At 49.9% G+C, this 22,050-nt stretch overlaps 2 protein-coding genes and 1 long non-coding RNA gene across 3 annotated transcripts in view; all 3 read left to right on the top strand.

Moving 5' to 3' along the window:
- LOC146007473 (uncharacterized) overlaps positions 1 to 14,140 on the top strand; it is a 47,325-nt gene extending 33,185 nt beyond the window's left edge. The window contains exons 2-3 of the long non-coding RNA XR_014444335.1: positions 12,207 to 12,408; positions 13,632 to 14,140. This is a non-coding gene — a long non-coding RNA (uncharacterized LOC146007473). The remainder of the gene's footprint in view (positions 1 to 12,206; positions 12,409 to 13,631) is intronic.
- Positions 1 to 22,050, top strand: part of LOC146007463 (uncharacterized) — a 137,507-nt gene that overhangs the window by 102,771 nt on the left and 12,686 nt on the right. The gene's annotated exons all lie outside the window — the stretch shown is intronic.
- LOC146007370 (uncharacterized) lies at positions 17,067 to 20,445 on the top strand. Its single transcript, XM_083145719.1, has 5 exons — positions 17,067 to 17,254; positions 18,753 to 18,876; positions 19,827 to 19,924; positions 20,085 to 20,244; positions 20,360 to 20,445. The coding sequence occupies exons 1-5, from the start codon at positions 17,159 to 17,161 to the stop codon at positions 20,443 to 20,445; spliced, it is 564 nt and encodes a 187-aa protein (XP_083001845.1). The 5' UTR covers positions 17,067 to 17,158.

The following is a 22,050-nucleotide window of genomic DNA, read 5'->3' as shown; positions in this document are numbered from 1 at the left end:
AATACAGTAATTTTTAAGTTGATAATTTTTATATGGCACCCGAAGGGTTTTCAAATTTTCCAAATGGCCCTTGGTAGAAAAAAGGTTCCCCACCCCTGGCTTACAGACTACAAAAAATCCCCTCGTACATATGGTAATATAAAGGTTATTTCCAGTAAATGCTATGTCTAGCGTCCCCTATAGTTTCATATAGCTTTGGGTTCACACCTGTGTGTCTGTTGAACTACAGTTTCCTTGCACATCTATCTTTGTGGTCACAGGCTGTCTATTCTGACTTTGTGGTGAGTGCAAATAGCTGACATATGATTCTTCTCTGAAACCAAAGTGCAGGTGCTTTCTCTTTGCAATTACAGGCTAATATGTTAAGAATTCTTTCTTTTATTGAAGCATTATTGATTATTATAATAAAATACATTGGCTAAGCATGTCCAGTTATATATATATATATATATATATATATATATATATATATATATATTGCACATAAAATAATTGCTCCTTACTTTTAAGTACTATTATATTTTCCGGGGCGTGTGGTGCCTGAGGGGGGAAGCCAGGTAAGATGAGAACTAGTTGTATATCTCCGTAGCTAGCTGCTTGCGCCCGCCGGAGAGCGGCCGCCCTGCACAGCATTACTGGGCTGTGGGAGGGTACGGGGTGACGCAGCGGCCGCAACAACCAATGGAGGGGAGGTGGCTGCCGCATCACCACGTCCCCTCCCATGCTCCCAGGAATGCCGTGCGCGGCGATGTCGACGTCGTGCATTCACAACGGCGGGTGAACAGGTCTGTTTATCCCTGCAAAGAAAAATTTGCTGGTTAAATGACAAGCGGCCGCTAATGCTAGTCGCCAAATCCTGCCCTTTACCACATAACTGAACCTAAGAAGCACATATAAACACAATCTACTTAATTTGATATATCTTTTTGGGGGCCTAGGGGTGCCATGGAAAAAATCTGATACTCTAGGGTGCCGTGATTAGAAAAAGATTGGGAACCCGTCATAAGGGAATATACAGATATCCCTTCTTGTCCGATCACCATTTATTTATATTAATGAAATAAACACCCACCATACTTCTAAAGATTATATTATATACAAAAGCAACAATACCTGACATCAGACTTAAATGAGCAATGACAATATATTCATCAGTCCTGATACCTTCCACCCTTGGTCTCAGGTAGTTTTCCACCATATACCTTCCAGGTTTCTCCTGTGGGGAGACCTCTGTTGTCCTGTATTGCACCAGGGCATCTGAGATTTCATTGCCTTCTAGCCCAGTGTGTAATAGACATGTCCCACAGACACAGGCCGTCCATAACAATGGTTATATAGCTCAGTTTCCAGCTTGGTGCTACAACAAGGCGAGCATCCATGTCATCCATCCTTGGGATACAGTACAGCTGTTGGTGTTAATGATGATGGGAGGAGCTTTGGTTTCTTCCAGCAGCCTGACTACAGCATGTAGCTCTGCTTACTGACATGTTCCTTCTTCACCACCCCCATGTATCAGTTCTGGGTGCTTCCTGTGGAGACCACTGTTGCTGACCACTCTGTGGACCTGATGCTGTGGATTGCTTGGGCAGTCTCTTGTATGGACGCTCCACCTCTTTCCGACCACTTCCATTCCTGCAGCATCTGCTCCTGGGCCATGGCTGTGTGTGCCTAGGCCCTTGTGCCTCACCCACCCTGCCACTGGTAAGTCAGTGCGTATAGTGACCGGTTGTGGCATGATGACGCTCCCCACATGCTGGAGTGCAGTGTATGCTGTCTGTGGTGTGGTAACTGCTTGGTCCAAAGTTCAATAGGAGTCTTCAGTTCAGTACTCTGGGTGGCAGTGGAGTCAAATGCTCTTCTGCCATAGACCCAGTCATACCAGATGAGGTGCCTACTGCTAAATCCAGGGGTGCTTTCATGTAGGTGGGAGCTGACTGGACAAACATACAGAGATCAGGTCCTTCCCACTGTGTTACACTCACTCCCCCACCTCATGGATTTGCAACTTTCACCAAACGTCGAACACACCCTAACAAATATACCTGCTGAATACCCTCTCTAGTAGTGTGCCACGGTGAGGTGAGCATCATCTGTATTTTTATTACTTCAAAAGTCAATAATGTCCAGGTACCATCCCTACTGTGAAACCTCTGCGCCTGTAAATGCACCCGGGGATCTATTGGCAAAGTTCCCATTTGTGCCGTTTCTGTGGAAATGAACTTAATTGAATCTCCACCCTCCTCCCACAACCGGAGTATCCCTGTAGGATTTGTAGGATAGTTAAATCAAAGGGTGTGGTATAGGATCCCGACAGTCATTAGCCCAATGTTGGGATCCTGACTGCCCGGACTCAGGCAGCAAGGGGAGTGCAACAAAGCCCCTTGCGGGCTCGGTGCTCTCACCACCTATTCTATTCTCCCTCTATCACATCATGGACCCCCATGAGGGAGGATAGCCAGGGCCCGTTGGGACCCCAAGTGTCGGGGTTTTAACAGTCAAGATCCTGACTGTCGGGCACCCATATCAAATCACTCTTATTTCCCATCATCAATCGCTATGGGAGCTTTCTCTGTCTCTGATGCAGTAGCTTCCTTCTCACAAACCGCTGGTCGTGTTCCTTGTATAATTACAGGTATAGCTTTAGGGGGGTTTGTATACAGCAGATCCCTGATAAACATTTGACGTATGGGTCAGTCAGTGTGAGACGTATGGGTCAGTCAGTGTGAGAAGTATTGGTTAGTGGGTCTGTCAGTCAGTCCGTGTGTAATGTATGGGTCAGGTAGTCAGTGTGAGACATATGGGTTTAACGGGACAATCAGTGTGAGACGTATGGACTAGTGGGTCAGTCAGTGTAAGACCTATTGGTCAGTGTGTCAATAGATCAGTGAGACATATGGGTCAGTCAGACTGTGTGAGACTTATGGGTCGGTGCGTGTGAGACTTATGGGTCAGTCCGTGTGAGACTTATGGGGTCAGTCCGTGTGAGACTTATGGGGTCAGTCCGTGTGAGACTTATGGGGTCAGTCCGTGTGAGACTTATGGGGTCAGTCCGTGTGAGACTTATGGGGTCAGTCCGTGTGAGACTTATGGGGTCAGTCCGTGTGAGACTTATGGGGTCAGTCCGTGTGAGACTTATGGGGTCAGTCCGTGTGAGACTTATGGGGTCAGTCCGTGTGAGACTTATGGGGTCAGTCCGTGTGAGACTTATGGGGTCAGTCAGTGTGAGACTTATGGGGTCAGTCAGTGTGAGACTTATGGGGTCAGTCAGTGTGAGATGTATGGGTCAGTTAGTCCGTGTGTAATATATGGGTCAGTTAGTCCGTGTGAGACGTATTGGTTAGCGCAGGGCTGGGCAACACCAGCCCTCCAGATGTTAGTGAACTACACATCCCAGGATGCTTTGCATTAGTTTTGCTATGTGGCCATGCTGAAACTGATGCAAGGCATGCTGGGATGTGTACTTCATCATCATCTGGAGGGCCGGTGTTGCCCAGCCCTGGGTTAGCGGGTCAGTCAGTCCGTGTGTAACGTATGGGTCAGTGGATCAGTCAGTCAGTGTTGTTAGGTTTCGGGTGTGACCCCACCGCCGGGACTGCTGTTTAGGACAGCCACGGCCAAACCCTATACTACCTCTGTTGTACCCCCCAGGCTGGGTGACCGACTCCTGCAGGTGTTACTAGGCTTCGCCTGTAGCCGCCACGTTTGAATGGGTAGGTTAAGCCCACCCAAGCTCCGGTGCAGCCAGGTGTTATGAGAGGACAAGGAGCCGGGGACCCCCCTAGGGTACGGTCAAGAGGAAAGCTGACTGAGGGGCCTAACTGAAATTAACAAACGGCGACTTGCCGGGCCCTGGCTAACGCAACTAAGCGCCCGCGACCTGGTCGCCACAACCCGCGACAACCGTCGCCCAGGGAACCATACAAAATATAAGACAATACCAAAGTATACAAAGAGCAGGAGGGACTGGAAAACCCCAGAAAAACTGGGAGAGAATGAGTGTGAAGCAATGGACCTTCCCAACATAAATGACCTGCCAATGCGGCAGAGAACACAGGTAATGAGTAAGGTAATGACAATAAAGAAGGTGTGAATGAAACTACCCCAAAGGGGCAACTCACGACACAGGAGGAACCAATGGAAGAGGAAACCACGAAGGAGCCGCTGGGAACAGCAGGGAAACGGACCGGAGAGCAGCAGACAGATAGGTCCAAACAGGAGCTATCACCGGCGAGGACTGCAGGGCTGGCTTCCTAGATAAGAAGGCTAGGAGCCAATGAGAATGGAGGCCTGAGTCCCGCCTGTCATAACGAGTCCTTTCCGACACCTGCGGCCTGTTGAATTTCGCGGCTTTTCCTCTCTGCCTAGCAGCGTCTGCCGTTGCTAAGCAACGGCGCTGCCGCGTCTCAGGCGCTGAGAGACGTGAGGAGGGAGGACGGGCGTCACGCTCCGACGCTGCGTCCTCCGGCGTCCCTGGTTGCTAGGCAACCGGACGTCAGAGCCGGAAGGACAGGCGGCTAAGCGTACATGCCGCTCTGTCCTTCCAGAAGCGCTCCCACGGCGCCTAACAGTACCCCCCCCTTGAGGAGGGGTTAAAGAACCCCGAAGCCTTGTTTTCTGAGGGAAATCCCGAAAGAAACTTGCTTTGAGGCGTGGGGCGTGCAGATCCCTATCGGGAACCCATGACCTCTCTTCCGGGCCATATCCTTTCCAATGGACAAGGAAACATAAAGAACCTCGAGAGACCTTGCAATCCAAGATCTTTTCTACAAGAAATTCTGACTGTCCATGGACATTAACAGGTGGTTTACCCAGGTCTGCCTTTCGAGGAAATTTCCTAGACGTGAAAACGGGTTTGAGCAGAGAGGCATGAAAAGTATTGGCTATCTTTAAAGCCCTACGAATTTGTAACCGAAAGGCTACAGGATTAACTCTCTTAACAATGGCAAATGGACCAATAAATTTTGGACCAAATTTAGAAGTTCCTTGTCGCAATCTGATGTTCCGAGTAGACAACCAGACTTTATCGCCTACTTTAAAGTTGCATGGTCGTCTTGACCAGTCAGAAAAAACTTTTTCCTGAAGAGCAGCCCTCTTAAGAGCGTCGTGTACCTCCTTCCAAATGACCTTTAAACGGGCAGTAGTGGAAGAGCGAACTACTGATCCCTCTGGAGCCAGAGCAGTGGCTTTAGGGTGAAAGCCATAATTGGCTACAAAAGGTGAAGTCCGGGTAGCCGAGTGATAGGAGTTGTTATATGCGAACTCGGCAACGGGGAGGAACTCCGACCAGTCATTCTGAGCTTTGGACACAAAAAGGCGCAGATATTGCTTCAAGGATTGATTAAGGCGTTCCGTCTGCCCATTGGATTGGGGATGATAAGCGGAAGTTAAACTCAACTTGATCTTTAATGCATTGCAAAAAAGTTTCCAAAACCGGGCAATAAACTGCGGACCTCGATCAGAAACTATATCGGTTGGAAGACCATGAAGTTTGAAAACATGAGCTACAAACAATTTGGCCAACTTATTGGCTGATGGCAACTGGGGCAAAGGAACAAAGTGGGCCATCTTACTGAACCTGTCAATAATCACCCATACTACTCGAAAACCTGATGATAGGGGTAGGTCGACCACAAAATCCATGGCAATATGTGACCATGGTCTGGAGGGAATTGCCAAGGGGATAAGTTGTCCTGTGGGCGACACTCTGGGAATCTTGTGTCTAGCACAATCGGGACAAGACTGGATGTACTCCTTGGTATCTGGAACCATGCTCGGCCACCAGACGCATCGGGAGAGAAGATCAAGTGTCTTCTTGATGCCGAAATGCCCTGCAATCTGGCTGTCATGGAACTCCTCTAAGACCCGTTTTCTCAAGGACTGCGGCACAAATAAATGGCCGAGAGGCATCTGTCTAGGTGCCTGACCCTGGACCTGCAGAAGTAGATCCTTGAGGGTCTGAGTAATGCCAAAATGGATAATTGATGCCGGAAGAATGGGCCGAGGAGATTCCCGCAACCCTTGTTTGGGTAAGAAACTCCGAGACAATGCGTCTGCTCTTACATTTTTAGACCCGGGACGGTAAGAGATAATAAAGTTAAAACGTGTAAAGAATAATGCCCACCGGGCTTGTCGGGCATTCAGACGCTTTGCTGATTCCAGGTATTGTAAATTTTTGTGGTCTGTGATAACCAGAATCTGATGGTTGGCCCCTTCCAACCAATGCCTCCATTCTTCGAATGCCCATTTTATGGCCAACAATTCCCGATTCCCGACATCATAGTTCATCTCTGCAGTAGAGAATTTTCGAGACATGTAGGCGCAAGGAAAAAAAAATAAGGACTCAGGATCCTGTTGAGACAGGACTGCCCCTGCCCCTACCTCAGAAGCGTCGACTTCAACGACAAACGGTAGTTGGGGATCGGGATGTCTTAAAATGGGAGCGGACACAAAAGCTTGTTTTAAGGCCCGGAATGCCTCTTCTGCCTGGGGAGGCCACTGGGATGGATCTGCTTCCTTTTTTGTGAGCGCCACGATGGGAGCTACCACATCAGAAAAAGAGCGGATAAACCGCCTATAGTAATTTGCAAACCCTAAAAATCTTTGGACAGCTTTAAGGGTCGTGGGCTTGACCCAATCTAAAACTGCTTGCAGTTTTTTGGGTTCCATATAAAAGCCTTCCGAGGAAATCACGTATCCTAAAAAGGATACCTTAGTAACTTCGAATTCGCACTTCTCAGGCTTAGCAAAGAGACGATGTTCTCTAAGCCTTTGAAGAATTAACCTGACCTGATGGCGATGTTCTTCCAACGAGCTGGAGTAGATCAAAATGTCGTCTAAATAGACCACAGCGAAGACTCCCAAGAAATCTCTAAGGATGTCATTGATGAAATCTTGGAAGACCGCTGGTGCGTTGGACAAGCCGAATGGCATAACGAGATATTCGTAGTGCCCTGTTTGGGTACTAAAGGCAGTCTTCCATTCGTCTCCCGCTTTTATGCGGACAAGGTTGTAGGCACCGCGCAGGTCGATCTTAGAAAAGATCTTAGCGGTGCGAAGCTGGTCAAACAACACAGATATTAATGGTAATGGATACGTGTTTTTTACCGTTATCTTGTTGAGTGCCCTGTAATCTATACAGGGTCTTAAGGAGCCATCCTTTTTGGAAACAAAAAAGAACCCTGCACTTAAGGGAGACTTTGAGGGCCGAATAAAGCCTTTAGCCAAATTTTCTTGAATATAGGTATTCATGGACTGCGTCTCAGGTCCAGACAAGGAATAAAGTCTGGCTTTGGGAAATTGTGCCTTGGGAATTAGCTCAATGGCGCAATCGTATGTGCGATGAGGGGGTAAGACCTCAGCTTCGCCTTTAGAAAAGACATCCTGGAAGTCAGCGTAGGCCGCTGGAATCCCCTCCACGGAAACCATTGCCCCGAGTATAGGCTGCCCTAGGCAATGACTGGAGCAATGACTACTCCAACGAGTTATTTCCCCTGCCTGCCAGTCAATCTGTGGGTTATGAACCCGGAGCCAGGGGTGACCCAGAACGATCGGCACAGTGGCGCATGAGATAAGAAAGAAAGAAATTTTTTCTGTATGAAAAATGCCCACACGTAGGGAAACTGGCGGGGTCTGATGGCGGACCACTCCGTTGACCAACGGGCTGCCGTCCAGGCCTCGCATTATTACAGGTTTTTTCAGAGGGAGCAGGGGGATGGCCAGTCTTTCAGCCAGCTGAATATCTAGAAAATTCCCAGCTGCCCCGCTATCAATAAATGCAGTAACTGACATCTTCACCTCTATACCCTGAATCTCAGTAGGGACTAATAATGCATTGTGAGGGGAAATAAGAAGAGAACCAAAGTGAATCCCCTCTACATTCACTTGGTTTTGGCGTTTCCCGACTTGTTGGGACAAGCACGGAGGAAATGCCCTTTGCTCCCGCAATAAATGCATAAACCGGCATTCATCCGGCGAGCTCTCTCATCTGAGGTGATGCGGTAAGCACCAATTTGCATTGGTTCTTCTTCGTCCTCTGAGGGTACAAAGCCGAGGGAAGTAGGCCTCAAACTAGGTCCTCTCTCAGACCTGCGTTCCCTAAGACGCCGATCAATTTTAATCGATAACTCCATGAGTTTATCAAGGGATCCCGGGACGGGATACTGGATAAGGCTATCTTTAATGGCTTCAGAAAGCCCTAGCCTGAATTGGCTACGTAATGCCGGGTCATTCCAGCCACAGTCATTCGACCACCGTCGGAATTCTGTGCAATATGCTTCTGCAGGGTTCCGGCCCTGCCTGAGAGAGCGCAGATGACTCTCGGCAGACGCCTCTCTATCAGGGTCATCATATAGAAGTCCTAATGATTTAAAGAAAGCATCCACCGACACTAAGGCGGAATTATCGGATTTTAACCCAAAAGCCCAATCCCCCTGAAGCAAAGACATAATTAAACCAACTTGCTGTAAGTCAGAGCCGGATGACCGGGGTCGCAGCTTGAAATAAAGCTTACAACTTTCTCTAAAATTAAAGAAATCCTTCCGGTTACCCGAAAACCGGTCTGGAAGATTAATTTTGGGTTCTACCAGAACCGGCGGATTTCCTCGTACACCCTCCTCCTGGGTTTTTATCCTAAGAGATAAATTTTGAACCATCTGCGTTAAACCTTGTAATTGACTGGCAAATGCCTGAGCCTGACCCTCAGGAGTGGGATTCATCTTAATAACAGATCCACACCAGAGACAACAAAGATATACACACCCAAAATGCTATCTGTCCAGAAAAAACGGGAGAATAAGAAAGGGGAAGGGAGAGAGGGAAAAAAAAAAGAAATCTTTTTTTTTTTTGTATGGCCGGTGATAATGTTAGGTTTCGGGTGTGACCCCACCGCCGGGACTGCTGTTTAGGACAGCCACGGCCAAACCCTATACTACCTCTGTTGTACCCCCCAGGCTGGGTGACCGACTCCTGCAGGTGTTACTAGGCTTCGCCTGTAGCCGCCACGTTTGAATGGGTAGGTTAAGCCCACCCAAGCTCCGGTGCAGCCAGGTGTTATGAGAGGACAAGGAGCCGGGGACCCCCCTAGGGTACGGTCAAGAGGAAAGCTGACTGAGGGGCCTAACTGAAATTAACAAACGGCGACTTGCCGGGCCCTGGCTAACGCAACTAAGCGCCCGCGACCTGGTCGCCACAACCCGCGACAACCGTCGCCCAGGGAACCATACAAAATATAAGACAATACCAAAGTATACAAAGAGCAGGAGGGACTGGAAAACCCCAGAAAAACTGGGAGAGAATGAGTAGGAAGCAATGGACCTTCCCAACATAAATGACCTGCCAATGCGGCAGACAGAGAACACAGGTAATGAGTAAGGTAATGACAATAAAGAAGGTGTGAATGAAACTACCCCAAAGGGGCAACTCACGACACAGGAGGAACCAATGGAAGAGGAAACCACGAAGGAGCCGCTGGGAACAGCAGGGAAACGGACCGGAGAGCAGCAGACAGATAGGTCCAAACAGGAGCTATCACCGGCGAGGACTGCAGGGCTGGCTTCCTAGATAAGAAGGCTAGGAGCCAATGAGAATGGAGGCCTGAGTCCCGCCTGTCATAACGAGTCCTTTCCGACACCTGCGGCCTGTTGAATTTCGCGGCTTTTCCTCTCTGCCTAGCAGCGTCTGCCGTTGCTAAGCAACGGCGCTGCCGCGTCTCAGGCGCTGAGAGACGTGAGGAGGGAGGACGGGCGTCACGCTCCGACGCTGCGTCCTCCGGCGTCCCTGGTTGCTAGGCAACCGGACGTCAGAGCCGGAAGGACAGGCGGCTAAGCGTACATGCCGCTCTGTCCTTCCAGAAGCGCTCCCACGGCGCCTAACAAGTGTGAGATGTATTGTTTAGTGGGTCAGTCAGTCAGTGGGAGACTAATGGGTCAGTCAGTCAGTGTGAGACGTATGGGTCAGTCAGCATGAGACCTATAAGTCAGTGAGACGTATGGATTATGGATCAGTTTGATATGTATGGGTCAGTGGGTAAGTCAGTGCAAGACGTGTAGGTCAGTCAGTCAGTGTGAGACGTATTGGTTAGTGGGTCAGTCAGTGTTAGACGTATGGATCAGTGGTTCATATAGTCCGTGTGTAACATATGAGTCAGTCAGTGTGAGAAGTATTGGCTAGTGGGTCAGTCAGTTTGAGACGTATGGGTCAGTGAGTCAGTGTGAGACACATGGGTTAACGGGTCAATCAGTGTGGGACGTTTGGGTTAGTGGGTCAGTCAGCGTAAGACCTATGGGTCAGTGTGAGATGTATTGGTCAGTGGGTCATTCAATCAGTGTGAGATATATGGGTCAGTCAGACTGTGTGATACGGGTGGGTCAGACCGTGTGAGAAGTATGGGTCAGTCCATGTGAGAAGTATGGATCAGTGGGTCAGTCAGTTAGTGTGAGATGTACGGGTCAGTCAGTGTGAGACGTATGAGTCAGTCAGTCAGTGAGAGATGTATGGATCAGTCAGTGTGAGATGTATGGATCAGTCAGTGTGAGATGTATGGATCAGTCAGTGTGAGATGTATGGATCAGTCAGTGTGAGATGTACGGATCAGTCAGTGTGAGATGTACGGATCAGTCAGTGTGAGATGTATGGATCAGTCAGTGTGAGATGTACGGGTCAGTCAGTGTGAGACGTATGAGTCAGTCAGTCAGTCATCACCCAGCATTACACCTGGGCACACCTTATACATCCTCATACCCGGCACATATACCCCCATACCCACAGTCACCACCCAGCATTACACCTCATACATACACACCTGGGCACACCTTATACATCCTCATGCCCGGCACATATACCCCCCATTACCCACAGTCACCGCCCAGCATTACACCTCATACATACACACCTGGGCACACCTTATACATCCTCATACCCGGCACATATACCCCCCATACCCACAGTCACCGCCCAGCATGACACCTCATACATACACACCTGTGCACACCTTCTACATCCTCAAGCCTGGCACATATACCCCCCATACCCACAGTCACCACCCAGCATGACACCTCATACATACACACCTGGGCACACCTTCTACATCCTCATACCTGGTACATATACCCCCCATACCCACCACCCAGCATTACACCTCGTACATACACACCAGGGCACACCTTATACACCCTCATGCCTGGCACATATACCCCCCATACCCACAGTCACCACCCAGCATTACACCTCATACATACACACCAGGGCACACCTTATACACCCTCATGCCTGGCACATATACCCCCCATACCCACAGTCACCACCCAGCATTACACCTCACCTGGGCACACCTTATACATCCTCACATACTCACCTGGGCACACCTTATACATCCTCATACCCGGCACATATACCCCCATACCCACAGTCACCACCCAGCATCACACCTCATACATCCTCATGCCAGGCACATATACCCCCCATACCCACAGTCACCTCCCAGCATTGCACCTCATACATACACACCTGGGCACACCTTATACATCCTCATGCCTGGCACATATACCCCCCATACCCACAGTCACCGCCCAGCATTACATCTCATACATACACACCTGGGCACACCTTATACAGCCTCCTGCCTGGCACATATACCCCCCATACCCACAGTCACTTCCCAGCATTACACCACATACATACACATCTAGGCATGGCTGAATAGTAAAGAAAAGGGTGGAGAACTACAAGTCCCAGCATGCACAGCAGTCTCTGCCTTGCAGCACCACAGCTAGGGCTGGGAGGACTCAGCTGCCTCTCCCTGGTCCCAGTGATAGCACACACCTGGTATTATACTGCAGCCTGTGTGAGTAGAACAGCAGCTCCCCTGTAAGTGCCCTTATGGCTCACACCCAGCAATCACTACTATGCTGTTACTAGCAGTATAATACCTGGGGTCACCTGGTGCCAGCTGCAGCACTCTCCCTCCTGCCTGCCTGGTAACACAGCTCCTCCCACTCTGCCTCACACAGGAAATACATTATCGCTACAGCCGCCGGGGTGTCTGGGAGCAGAGTACAGCCCACAACAAAATGGCCGCCGCTGTATGAGGACACTGAGACATCACAGCCGGACTGCTAGGAGAGGTAACTGCCCCCGGGAGAATTCACAGAGCGAGTTATGTGAGGTCACCTTTAGATGATAGATTCCATGCTGTATATATGACTAATAAGTCTCCATAACACCTGTCCCATTTGCGACGGAGCGGCGGCCATTTTCCCGAAGACCAATCCCCGCGTAGAGTGACGGCAGCCGCAGCATCTCGGCTCCCTGCTGGGGCAGCGCTGCTGCTCTTACCTGAGGCCTCTCACTTCCAGCAGCCACGGTGATTAAGTTACTGGGACCGAGAGAAGACATTGCTGTATCTGGCAGCAGGTGATGGTATTGTGCTGCCCTGGTTATACAGGGGGAGCAGCCTGTGGTGTCCTGTTCAAACAGGGGGAGTGGCCTGTGGTGTCCCGTTCACACAGCGAGAGCGGCCTGCGGTGTCCCATTCACACAGCGAGAGCGGCCTGCGGTGTCCCGTTCACACAGGGGGAGCGGCCTGCGGTGTCCCGTTCACACAGGGGGAGCGGCCTGCGGTGTCCCGTTCACACAGGGGGAGCGGCCTGGGGTGTCCCGTTCACACAGGGGGAGCGGGCTGCGGTGTCCCGTTCACACAGGGGGAGCGGGCTGCTGTGTCCCGTTCACACAGGGGGCGCGGGCTGCGGTGTCCCGTTCACACAGGGGGAGCGGCCTGGGGTGTCCCGTTCACACAGGGGGAGCGGCCTGCGGTGTCCCGTTCACACAGGGGGAGCGGCCTGCGGTGTCCCGTTCACACAGGGGGAGCGGCCTGCGGTGTCCCGTTCACACAGGGGGAGCGGCCTGCGGTGTCCCGTTCACACAGGGGGAGCGGCCTGCGGTGTCCCGTTCACACAGGGGGAGCGGCCTGCGGTGTCCCGTTCACACAGGGGGAGCGGCCTGCGGTGCCCCGTTCACACTGGGGGGGCGGCCTGCGGTGCCCCGTTCACACTGGGGGGGCGGCCTGCGGTGCCCCGTTCACACTGGGAGGACGGCCTGCGGTGTCCCGTTCACACTGGGGGGGCGGCCTGCGGTGTCCCGTTCATACAGGGGGAGCGGCCTGTGGTGTCCCATAGTACAGGAGGAGCGGCCTTTAGTGTCCTATTCATACAGGGAGAGTGGCCTGTTACAAATGTTATAAAGGGGGAGCAGACTCTTGTGCGTTGTTATTATTATTGTACAGTTGAGCAGCCTCTGTGTGATGATGATGATGATGATTATTATAATATATTTTCTTATTCCATAATTACCAGTCTCTGAGTTCTTAATATTATTAGTATTATGATGATTATACAGAGCCAGCAGCCTTTGGTGCCTATTATTACATTTTATTTTAAGATCATTCACTACAATGGACATAGCAGTGCTATTATATCCTATACTACACATGTACCTATTGTTCTCTATACGATATATATTTAAATGTGGGGAAACATTAGAAGCTGCTGTTGTGCCTCTATGTGGATTTATCTTACCTTTATCTAATAGGTTTCATGTGTACTGTGTGGTGTTTATTGTAATTCTTATATTTACTCCAGGACAACAGAGCGGTGAGGATGAGACACGTCACTGATTCCTCAAGGATGTACAAGAACCAGAGTCACATGACTGAGAGGATACTAAATATCACCCTGGAGATCATCTACCTGCTGACTGGGGAGGTGAGGGGATCTGGGAGTGTCGCTGTGACATCACTTATATCTATAGCAGGGGTGTCCAAACTTTTTGTGACGAGGGCCAGATTTGGTGAAGTGTAAATGTGTGGGGGCCGACCATTCAGCCTGACATTCTTTGAATCATTAATCACATCAGAATGGTCATCCACTCTGCCCCCATTCACTCTATGTCCCCCAGCCTGCCCCTTCATTGTATTTCCCCCAGCCTGCCCCCATTCACTGTATATCCCCCAGCCTGCCCCTCCTTCACTGCATGTCCCCCATTCACTGTATGTTCCCCACTCTGCACCCATTCACTCTGTCCCACAGCATGCCCCCGTTCTCTTAATGTCCATCAGTGCCTCCATTCATTGTATGTCCCCAAGCCTGACCCCTGTATGACTCCCATTCACTGTATGACCCCCATTCACTATGTACTCCACTCTGCCCCCATTCACTGTATGTCTCCCAGTCTGCCCCAGTTACCCCGTCTCTGAATGGCCATCACTGCCTCCATTCACTGTATGTCCCCCAGCCTGACCCTTCTCCACCGTATGTCCCCCACTCTGCCCCCTCCCTTCTCTGTATGTTTCCCAGCCCCTTGTGTGAGCCAGAGGAAGAAGAGGCAAAGCACACACTGCAAGAACAGGAGATGCTTGGGCTCCCGCTGCTGTCCTCCTTCACTCTGCATGTTATGGGAGCAAGCTTCCCCCTTGCTGCCCCCCTCCCCAAACACTGCTGTCACTGTGATTGTGAAGTAGGTTGATATACGATTGCAGCAGCAGGGGTAGGACACCAAACACATCTGACTGTGGCGGCCGGCACCTCCTCACTGCAGCAGACAGCAAGGTAAAGGCGCGCTCGCTGGGGCCCCACCTTTAGTGTCCTGTGCTGTGCTTCCCACATCTGATGCTCTGCCCGCTTCCAGCTGGAGGGCCACTTGAAATGACAGCACGGGCCGCAATTGGCCCCCGGGCCTGACTTTGGGCATGCCTGATCTATAGTAATAATACAGGGACGTGACTGGGGAGGGGAGGGGATCTGGTAGTGTCACTGTGACGTCACTTATATCTATAGTAATAATACAGGGACGTGACTGGGGAGGTGAGGGGATCTGGGAGCGTCACACTGACATCACTTATAGCTATAGTAATAATACAGGGACGTGACTGGGGAGGTGAGGGGACCTGGGAGTGTCACTGTGACATCACTTATATCTATAGTAATAATACAGGGACGTGACTGGGGAGGTGAGGGGATCTGGGAGGGTCACTGTGACATCACTTATATCTATAGTAATAATACAGGGATGTGACGGGGGAGGTGAGGGGATCCGGGAGTGTCACCGTGACATCACTTATATCTATAGTAATAATACAGGGATGTGACGGGGGAGGTGAGGGGATCCGGGAGTGTCACTGTGACATCACTGATATCTATAGTAATAATACAGGGACGTGACTGGGGAGGTGAGGGGATCTGGGAGTGTCACTGTGACATCACTTATATCTATAGTAATAATACAGGGACGTGACTGGGGAGGTGAGGGGATCCGGGAGTGTCACTGTGACATCACTTATATCTATAGTAATAATACAGGGACGTGACTGGGGAGGTGAGGGGATCTGGGAGCGTCACTGTGACATCACTTATATCTATAGTAATAATACAGGGACGTGACTGGGGAGGTGAGGGGATCTGGGAGTGTCACTGTGACATCACATATATCTATAGTAATAATACAGGGATGTGACTGGGGAGGTGAGGGGATCTGGGAGTGTCACTGTGACATCACTTATATCTATAGTAATAATACAGGGGCGTGACTGGGGAGGTGAGGGGATCTGGGAGTGTCACTGTGACATCACTTATATCTATAGTAATAATACAGGGACGTGACTGGGGAGGTGAGGGGATCTGGGAGGGTCACTGTGACATCACTTATATCTATAGTAATAATACAGGGATGTGACGGGGGAGGTGAGGGGATCCGGGAGTGTCACCGTGACATCACTTATATCTATAGTAATAATACAGGGATGTGACGGGGGAGGTGAGGGGATCCGGGAGTGTCACTGTGACATCACTTATATCTATAGTAATAATACAGGGACATGACTGGGGTGGTGAGGGGATCTGGGAGCGTCACTGTGACATCACTTATCTATAGTAATAATACAGGGACGTGACTGGGGAGGTGAGGGGATCTGGGAGTGTCACTGTGACATCACTTATATCTATAGTAATAATACAGGGACGTGACTGGGGAGGTGAGGGGATCCGGGAGTGTCACTGTGACATCACTTATATCTATAGTAATAATACAGGGACGTGACTGGGGAGGTGAGGGGATCTGGGAGCGTCACTGTGACATCACTTATATCTATAGTAATAATACAGGGACGTGACTGGGGAGGTGAGGGGATCTGGGAGTGTCACTGTGACATCACATATATCTATAGTAATAATACAGGGATGTGACTGGGGAGGTGAGGGGATCTGGGAGTGTCACTGTGACATCACTTATATCTATAGTAATAATACAGGGGCGTGACTGGGGAGGTGAGGGGATCTGGGAGTGTCACTGTGACATCACTTATATCTATAGTAATAATACAGGGACGTGACTGGGGAGGTGAGGGGATCTGGGAGGGTCACTGTGACATCACTTATATCTATAGTAATAATACAGGGATGTGACGGGGGAGGTGAGGGGATCCGGGAGTGTCACCGTGACATCACTTATATCTATAGTAATAATACAGGGATGTGACGGGGGAGGTGAGGGGATCCGGGAGTGTCACTGTGACATCACTTATATCTATAGTAATAATACAGGGACATGACTGGGGTGGTGAGGGGATCTGGGAGCGTCACTGTGACATCACTTATCTATAGTAATAATGCAGAGACGTGACTGGGGAGGTGAGGGGATCTGGGAGTGTCACCGTGACATCACTTATATCTATAGTAATAATACAGGGACGTGACTGGGGAGGTGAGGGGATCTGGGAGTGTCACTGTGACATCACTTATATCTACAGTAATGCAGGGACGTGACTGGGGAGGTGAGGCGATCTGGGAGTGTCACTGTGACATCACTTATATCTATAGTAATAATACAGGGACGTGACTGGGGAGGTGAGGGGATCTGGGAGTGTCACTGTGACGTCACTTATATCTATAGTACTAATACAGGGACATGACTGGGGAGGTGAGGGGATCTGGGAGCGTCACTGTGACATCACTTATAGTAATAATAGAGGGTCATAACTGGGAGTGTCTACAGTGATAGTGTATTTTCTTATACATAGGGTTACACAGTAGTGAAGAAGACCTCTGGTGATCATGAGACACCCAGTAGCCATCACTGTGTGTCAGAAGGACAGAAGAGGACCCAGATTCCCATCATGGTGCCTCCACCTCACTCACTGATACATGGGAAAGACAATGAGCAGAAGATCTTGGAACTCACTAACAAGATCAATCAACTGCTGACTGGAGAGGTGACTGCTTGGAATGGGACATTATACAGTAATACTGGGGGATATGAACAGAGAGGTGACTGCTGGGAAGGGGATATTATATAGTAACACGGGGGAGGGGTGACTGCTGGGAATGGGACATTATACAGTATAACTCCGGGGGATATGACCGGAGAGGTGACTGCTGGGAATGGGACGTTATACAGTAACACCAGGGGGATGTGACCGGAGAGGTAACTGCTGGGAATGGGACGTTATACAGTATAACACTGGGGGATATGACCGGAGAGGTGACTGCTGGGAATGGGACATTATACAGTAACACCGGGGGATGTGACCGGAGAGGTGACTGCTGGGAATGGGACATTATACAGTAACACCGGGGGATGTGACCGGAGAGGTGACTGCTGGGAATGGGACATCATACAGTAACACCAGGGGATGTGACCAGAGAGGTGACTGCCGGGAATGGGACATTATACAGTAACACCGGGGGATGTGACTGCTGGGAATGGGACATTATACAGTAACACCGGAGGATGTGACCAGAGAGGTGACTGCCGAGAATGGGACATTATACAGTAACACCGGGGGCTGTGACCGGAGAGGTGACTGCTGGGACTGGGACGTTATACAGTAACACCGGGGGATGTGACCGGAGAGATGACTGCTGTGAATGGGACGGTATACAGTAACACCGGGGGATGTGACCGGAGAGATGACTGCTGGGAATGGGACGTTATACAGTAACACCGGGGAATGTGACTGCTGGGAATGGGACATTATACAGTAACACCGGGGGATGTGACAAGAGAGGTGACTGCTGGGAATGGGACATTATACGGTAACACCGGGGGGATGTAACCAGAGATGTAACTGCCGGGAATCAGACATTATACAGTAGCACCGGGGGATGTGACTGCTGGGAATGGGACCGGAATGGGAATGTGACCGGAGAGGTAACTGCTGGGAATGGGACGTTATACAGTATAACACCGGGGGATGTGACCAGAGAGGTGACTGCCGGGAATGGGACATTATACAGTAACACCGGGGGATGTGACTGCCGGGAATGGGACATTATACAGTAACACCGGGGGCTGTGACCGGAGAGGTGACTGCTGGGAATGGGATGTTATACAGTAACACCGGGGGATGTGACCGGAGAGGTGACTGCTGGGAATGGGATGTTATACAGGAGCACTGGGGGATGTGACCGGAGAGATGACCAATGGGAATGGGACTTTATACAGTAACACCGAGGGATGTGACCGGAGAGGTGACTGCTGTGAATGGGGCATTATACAGTAACACCGGGGGATGTGACCGGAGAGATGACTGCTGGGAATGGGACGTTATACAGTAACACCGGGGGGATGTGACCGGAGAGGTGACCAATGGAAATGGGACGTTATACAGTAACACCGGAGGATGTGACCGGAGACTGTCGGCAATGGGACATTATACAGTAATACGGGGGATGTGGTCTGAGTGATGACTGTATCATTGTGTGTGTCAGGTTCCTATGAGGTGTCAGGATGTCGCTGTCTATCTCTCTATGGAGGAGTGGGAGTATATAGAGGAACACAAGGGTCTGTACAAGGATGTGATGATGGAGATTCACCGGCCCCTCACATCACTGGGTAAGCAGAGATTACATTTTATTGCACATGGTAGAGCAGGTATGGGGGCCCCCTATATAATCGTATCATCTGCTAATCGCACATGTACAATGTCCTCAGTCACTGTGTGTCTCCTACAGATGGGCCCAGTAACAGAGATACCCCAGAGAGATGTCCCCGTCCTCTGTATTCCCAGGATAATCACATATATACCATGTCCTCAGTCACTGCGTGTCTCCTACAGATGGGCCCAGTAACAGAGATACCCCAGAGAGATGTCCCCGTCCTCTGTATTCCCAGGATAATCACATTTATACAATGTCCACAGTCACTGCGTGTCTCCTACAGATGGGCCCAGTAACAGAGATACCCCAGAGAGATGTCCCCGTCCTCTGTATTCCCAGGATAATCACATATATACCATGTCCTCAGTCACTGTGTGTCTCCTACAGATGGGCCCAGTAACAGAGATACCCCAGAGAGATGTCCCCGTCCTCTGTATTCCCAGGATAATCACATATATACCATGTCCTCAGTCACTGCGTGTCTCCTACAGATGGGCCCAGTAACAGAGATACCCCAGAGAGATGTCCCCGTCCTCTGTATTCCCAGGATAATCACATATATACCATGTCCTCAGTCACTGAGTGTCTCCTACAGATGGGCCCAGTAACAGAGATACCCCAGAGAGATGTCCCCGTCCTCTGTATTCCCAGGATAATCACATATATACCATGTCCTCAGTCACTGCGTGCCTCCTACAGATGGGCCCAGTAACAGAGATACCCCAGAGAGATGTCCCCGTCCTCTGTATTCCCAGGATAATCACATATATACCATGTACTCAGTCACTGCGTGTCTCCTACAGATGGCCCAGTAACAGAGATACCCCAGAGAGATGTCCCCGTCCTCTGTATTCCCAGGATAATCACATATATACAATGTCCTCAGTCACTGCGTGTCTCCTACAGATGGGCACAGTAACAGGAATACCCCAGAGAGATGTCCCCGTCCTCTGTATTCCCAGCAGTGTACAGAGGAGACTCACAGGACCCCACAGGAGGATCAGGTAGGTGGGAATTAGGGTCTCCTCAATATAACAAAGTAACTGTCACTATATGAATTGCAGCAGTTGTGTGTGTGTGTGTGTGTGTGTGTGTGTGTGTGTGTCTTATACACTGATATTCTATCTCCATAACATCAGACAATACTAATGTGATTTTTTTTAGGTTCATTGTGAAGATTTGTCTGATATTAATGCCAAAGAAATAAAGGGAGAAGAAGAGACAGATGTGACTGATATTAAGGCAGAAGGAGAAGAGTCTTGTGTGACAGATAAGAAAGAAGATACAGAGACAGAAGACACATATATAAAGGATGATCAGCAGTGTAAGGGGGAGGAAATCCCTACAGATACCAGCACAGGTGAGGAATAATCACTTATTACATACTATCTGACCTGCCCGTGAAAACCTGGGAGTTACAAACTGAGCTGAATCCCCAGACTGGAACAAAAGCTTCTCCAAAACCTGGCCACAAACTGAGAGCCCCTGTCCGAAACTATGTCCCTGGGGAGACTATGAAGTCTAAAAATGTGAGTAATGAACAATTGGGCTAGCTCCCTGGCGGTGGGGAGCTTGCACAAAGTTATAAAATGCACCATCTTGCTAAATCGATCGACCGTGACCCAAATGGTGGTGAAGTGGGCAGAAGGAGGAAGGTCGACGATGAAATCCATAGACATATGGGACCATGGTCTCTCCGGAATAGACAAAGGAAGGAGTTGACCCACCGGGTATAATCGAGAGGACTTGTGCCGGGCACAAATCGTAGAAGAGGAAACAAAGCGAGTCACGTTCTGTTTCATGGTGGGCCACCAGACTGCTCTGGACAAGTGTTCAAGAGTCTTGGTGGTACCTGGATGTCCAGCCAGCCTACTGGAATGAAAGTCCTTGAGGACCAACTCTCGTAAACTCTTGGGAACAAAAAGCCGATCCTGCGGTGTCAACCGGTGAGCAGAGGACTGGGAAGCGAGGACACGTGCTGCTAATTCTTGGGTCAGACCGGCAATGATAATAGAAGGCGGAACAATGGGTACTGCATCAAGTCTGGCACCTTGAGTGGTCTGAAAGCTACGAGAAAGTGCGTCGGCTTTGATGTTCTTGGGACCTGGTCTAAAGGTGATAACGAATCGGAACCTGGTAAAAAACAGAGCCCAGCGTGCTTGACGCGGGTTTAGTCGTTTGGCCGATTCGATGTAAGCCAAGTTTTTGTGATCTGTGATTACCGTGATGACATGCTCTGCTCCCTCAAGCCAATGGCGCCATTCCTCAAATGCCCATTTTATGGCCAGAAGTTCCCTATTGCCAACGTCGTAATTCCTTTCTGCCGAAGAGAATTTACGAGAGAAATAGGCACAAGGATGAATCTTGTGATCATGGACGTCTTTCTGAGAGAGAACTGCACCGGCCCCAACATCGGAAGCGTCAACTTCGACCAGAAATGGATTTCTGGGATAAGGATGATGAAGAATGGGGGCCAAACAAAAAGCCTTCTTCAGCTTCTCGAAGGATTCAATGGCCTGGTGGGACCAATTCTTTGGATCTGCTCCCTTGCGGGTTAACTCGACAATATCCGAAAAGGAGCAAATAAACTTGCGGTAATAATTTGAGAATCCTAGGAATCTTTGAACCGCTTTGAGATTGTTGGGGCGAGCCCAGGAAAGAATAGCTTGTACTTTACAAGGATCCATAGAAAACCCCTTAGAGGTGATGACATAACCCAGGAAAGAAATCTGGGAAACCTCGAACTCACACTTTTCCAACTTGGCGTACAAGTGGTTCTCCCATTGTTTTTGGAGAACCATGCGGACATGTTGTCTATGTTCTGAAAGACTTTTGGAAAAAATGAAAATGTCGTCCAGATAGACTACAGCGAATAACCCTAAAAAAGGCCTGAGCACTTCGTTAATGAGGTCTTGGAAGACTGCGGGGGCGTTGGCCAAGCCGAACCGCATCACCAGATATTCGTAGTGGCCAGTGTGGGTATTGAAGGCCGTCTTCCACTCGTCTCCGTGGCGGATTCTTATGAGGTTATATGCTCCCCTCAAATCGATCTTTGAAAAAATGACCGCTTCCCGAATTTGATCGAACAAGACCGAAATGAGGGGTAACAGGTAGGAATTCTTTATCGTGA

This window comes from Crinia signifera, chromosome 6, assembly GCF_055691185.1.
Source record: "Crinia signifera chromosome 6, ASM5569118v1, whole genome shotgun sequence".
Taxonomy (NCBI): Eukaryota; Metazoa; Chordata; class Amphibia; order Anura; family Myobatrachidae; genus Crinia; species Crinia signifera.
This window is presented reverse-complemented; position numbering and strand designations above follow the sequence as displayed.

What these genes read in the sequence shown, in the direction of transcription:
- LOC146007370 (XM_083145719.1), top strand. Translation starts at nt 17,159, where the DNA reads ATGGTGCCTCCACCTCACTCACTGATACATGGGAAAGACAATGAGCAG. An exon ending in ATCAACTGCTGACTGGAGAG is followed by an intron (nt 17,255 to 18,752) that starts GTGACTGCTTGG and finishes TGTGTGTGTCAG; the next exon opens with GTTCCTATGAGGTGTCAGGA. An exon ending in CCGGCCCCTCACATCACTGG is followed by an intron (nt 18,877 to 19,826) that starts GTAAGCAGAGAT and finishes TGTCTCCTACAG; the next exon opens with ATGGGCACAGTAACAGGAAT.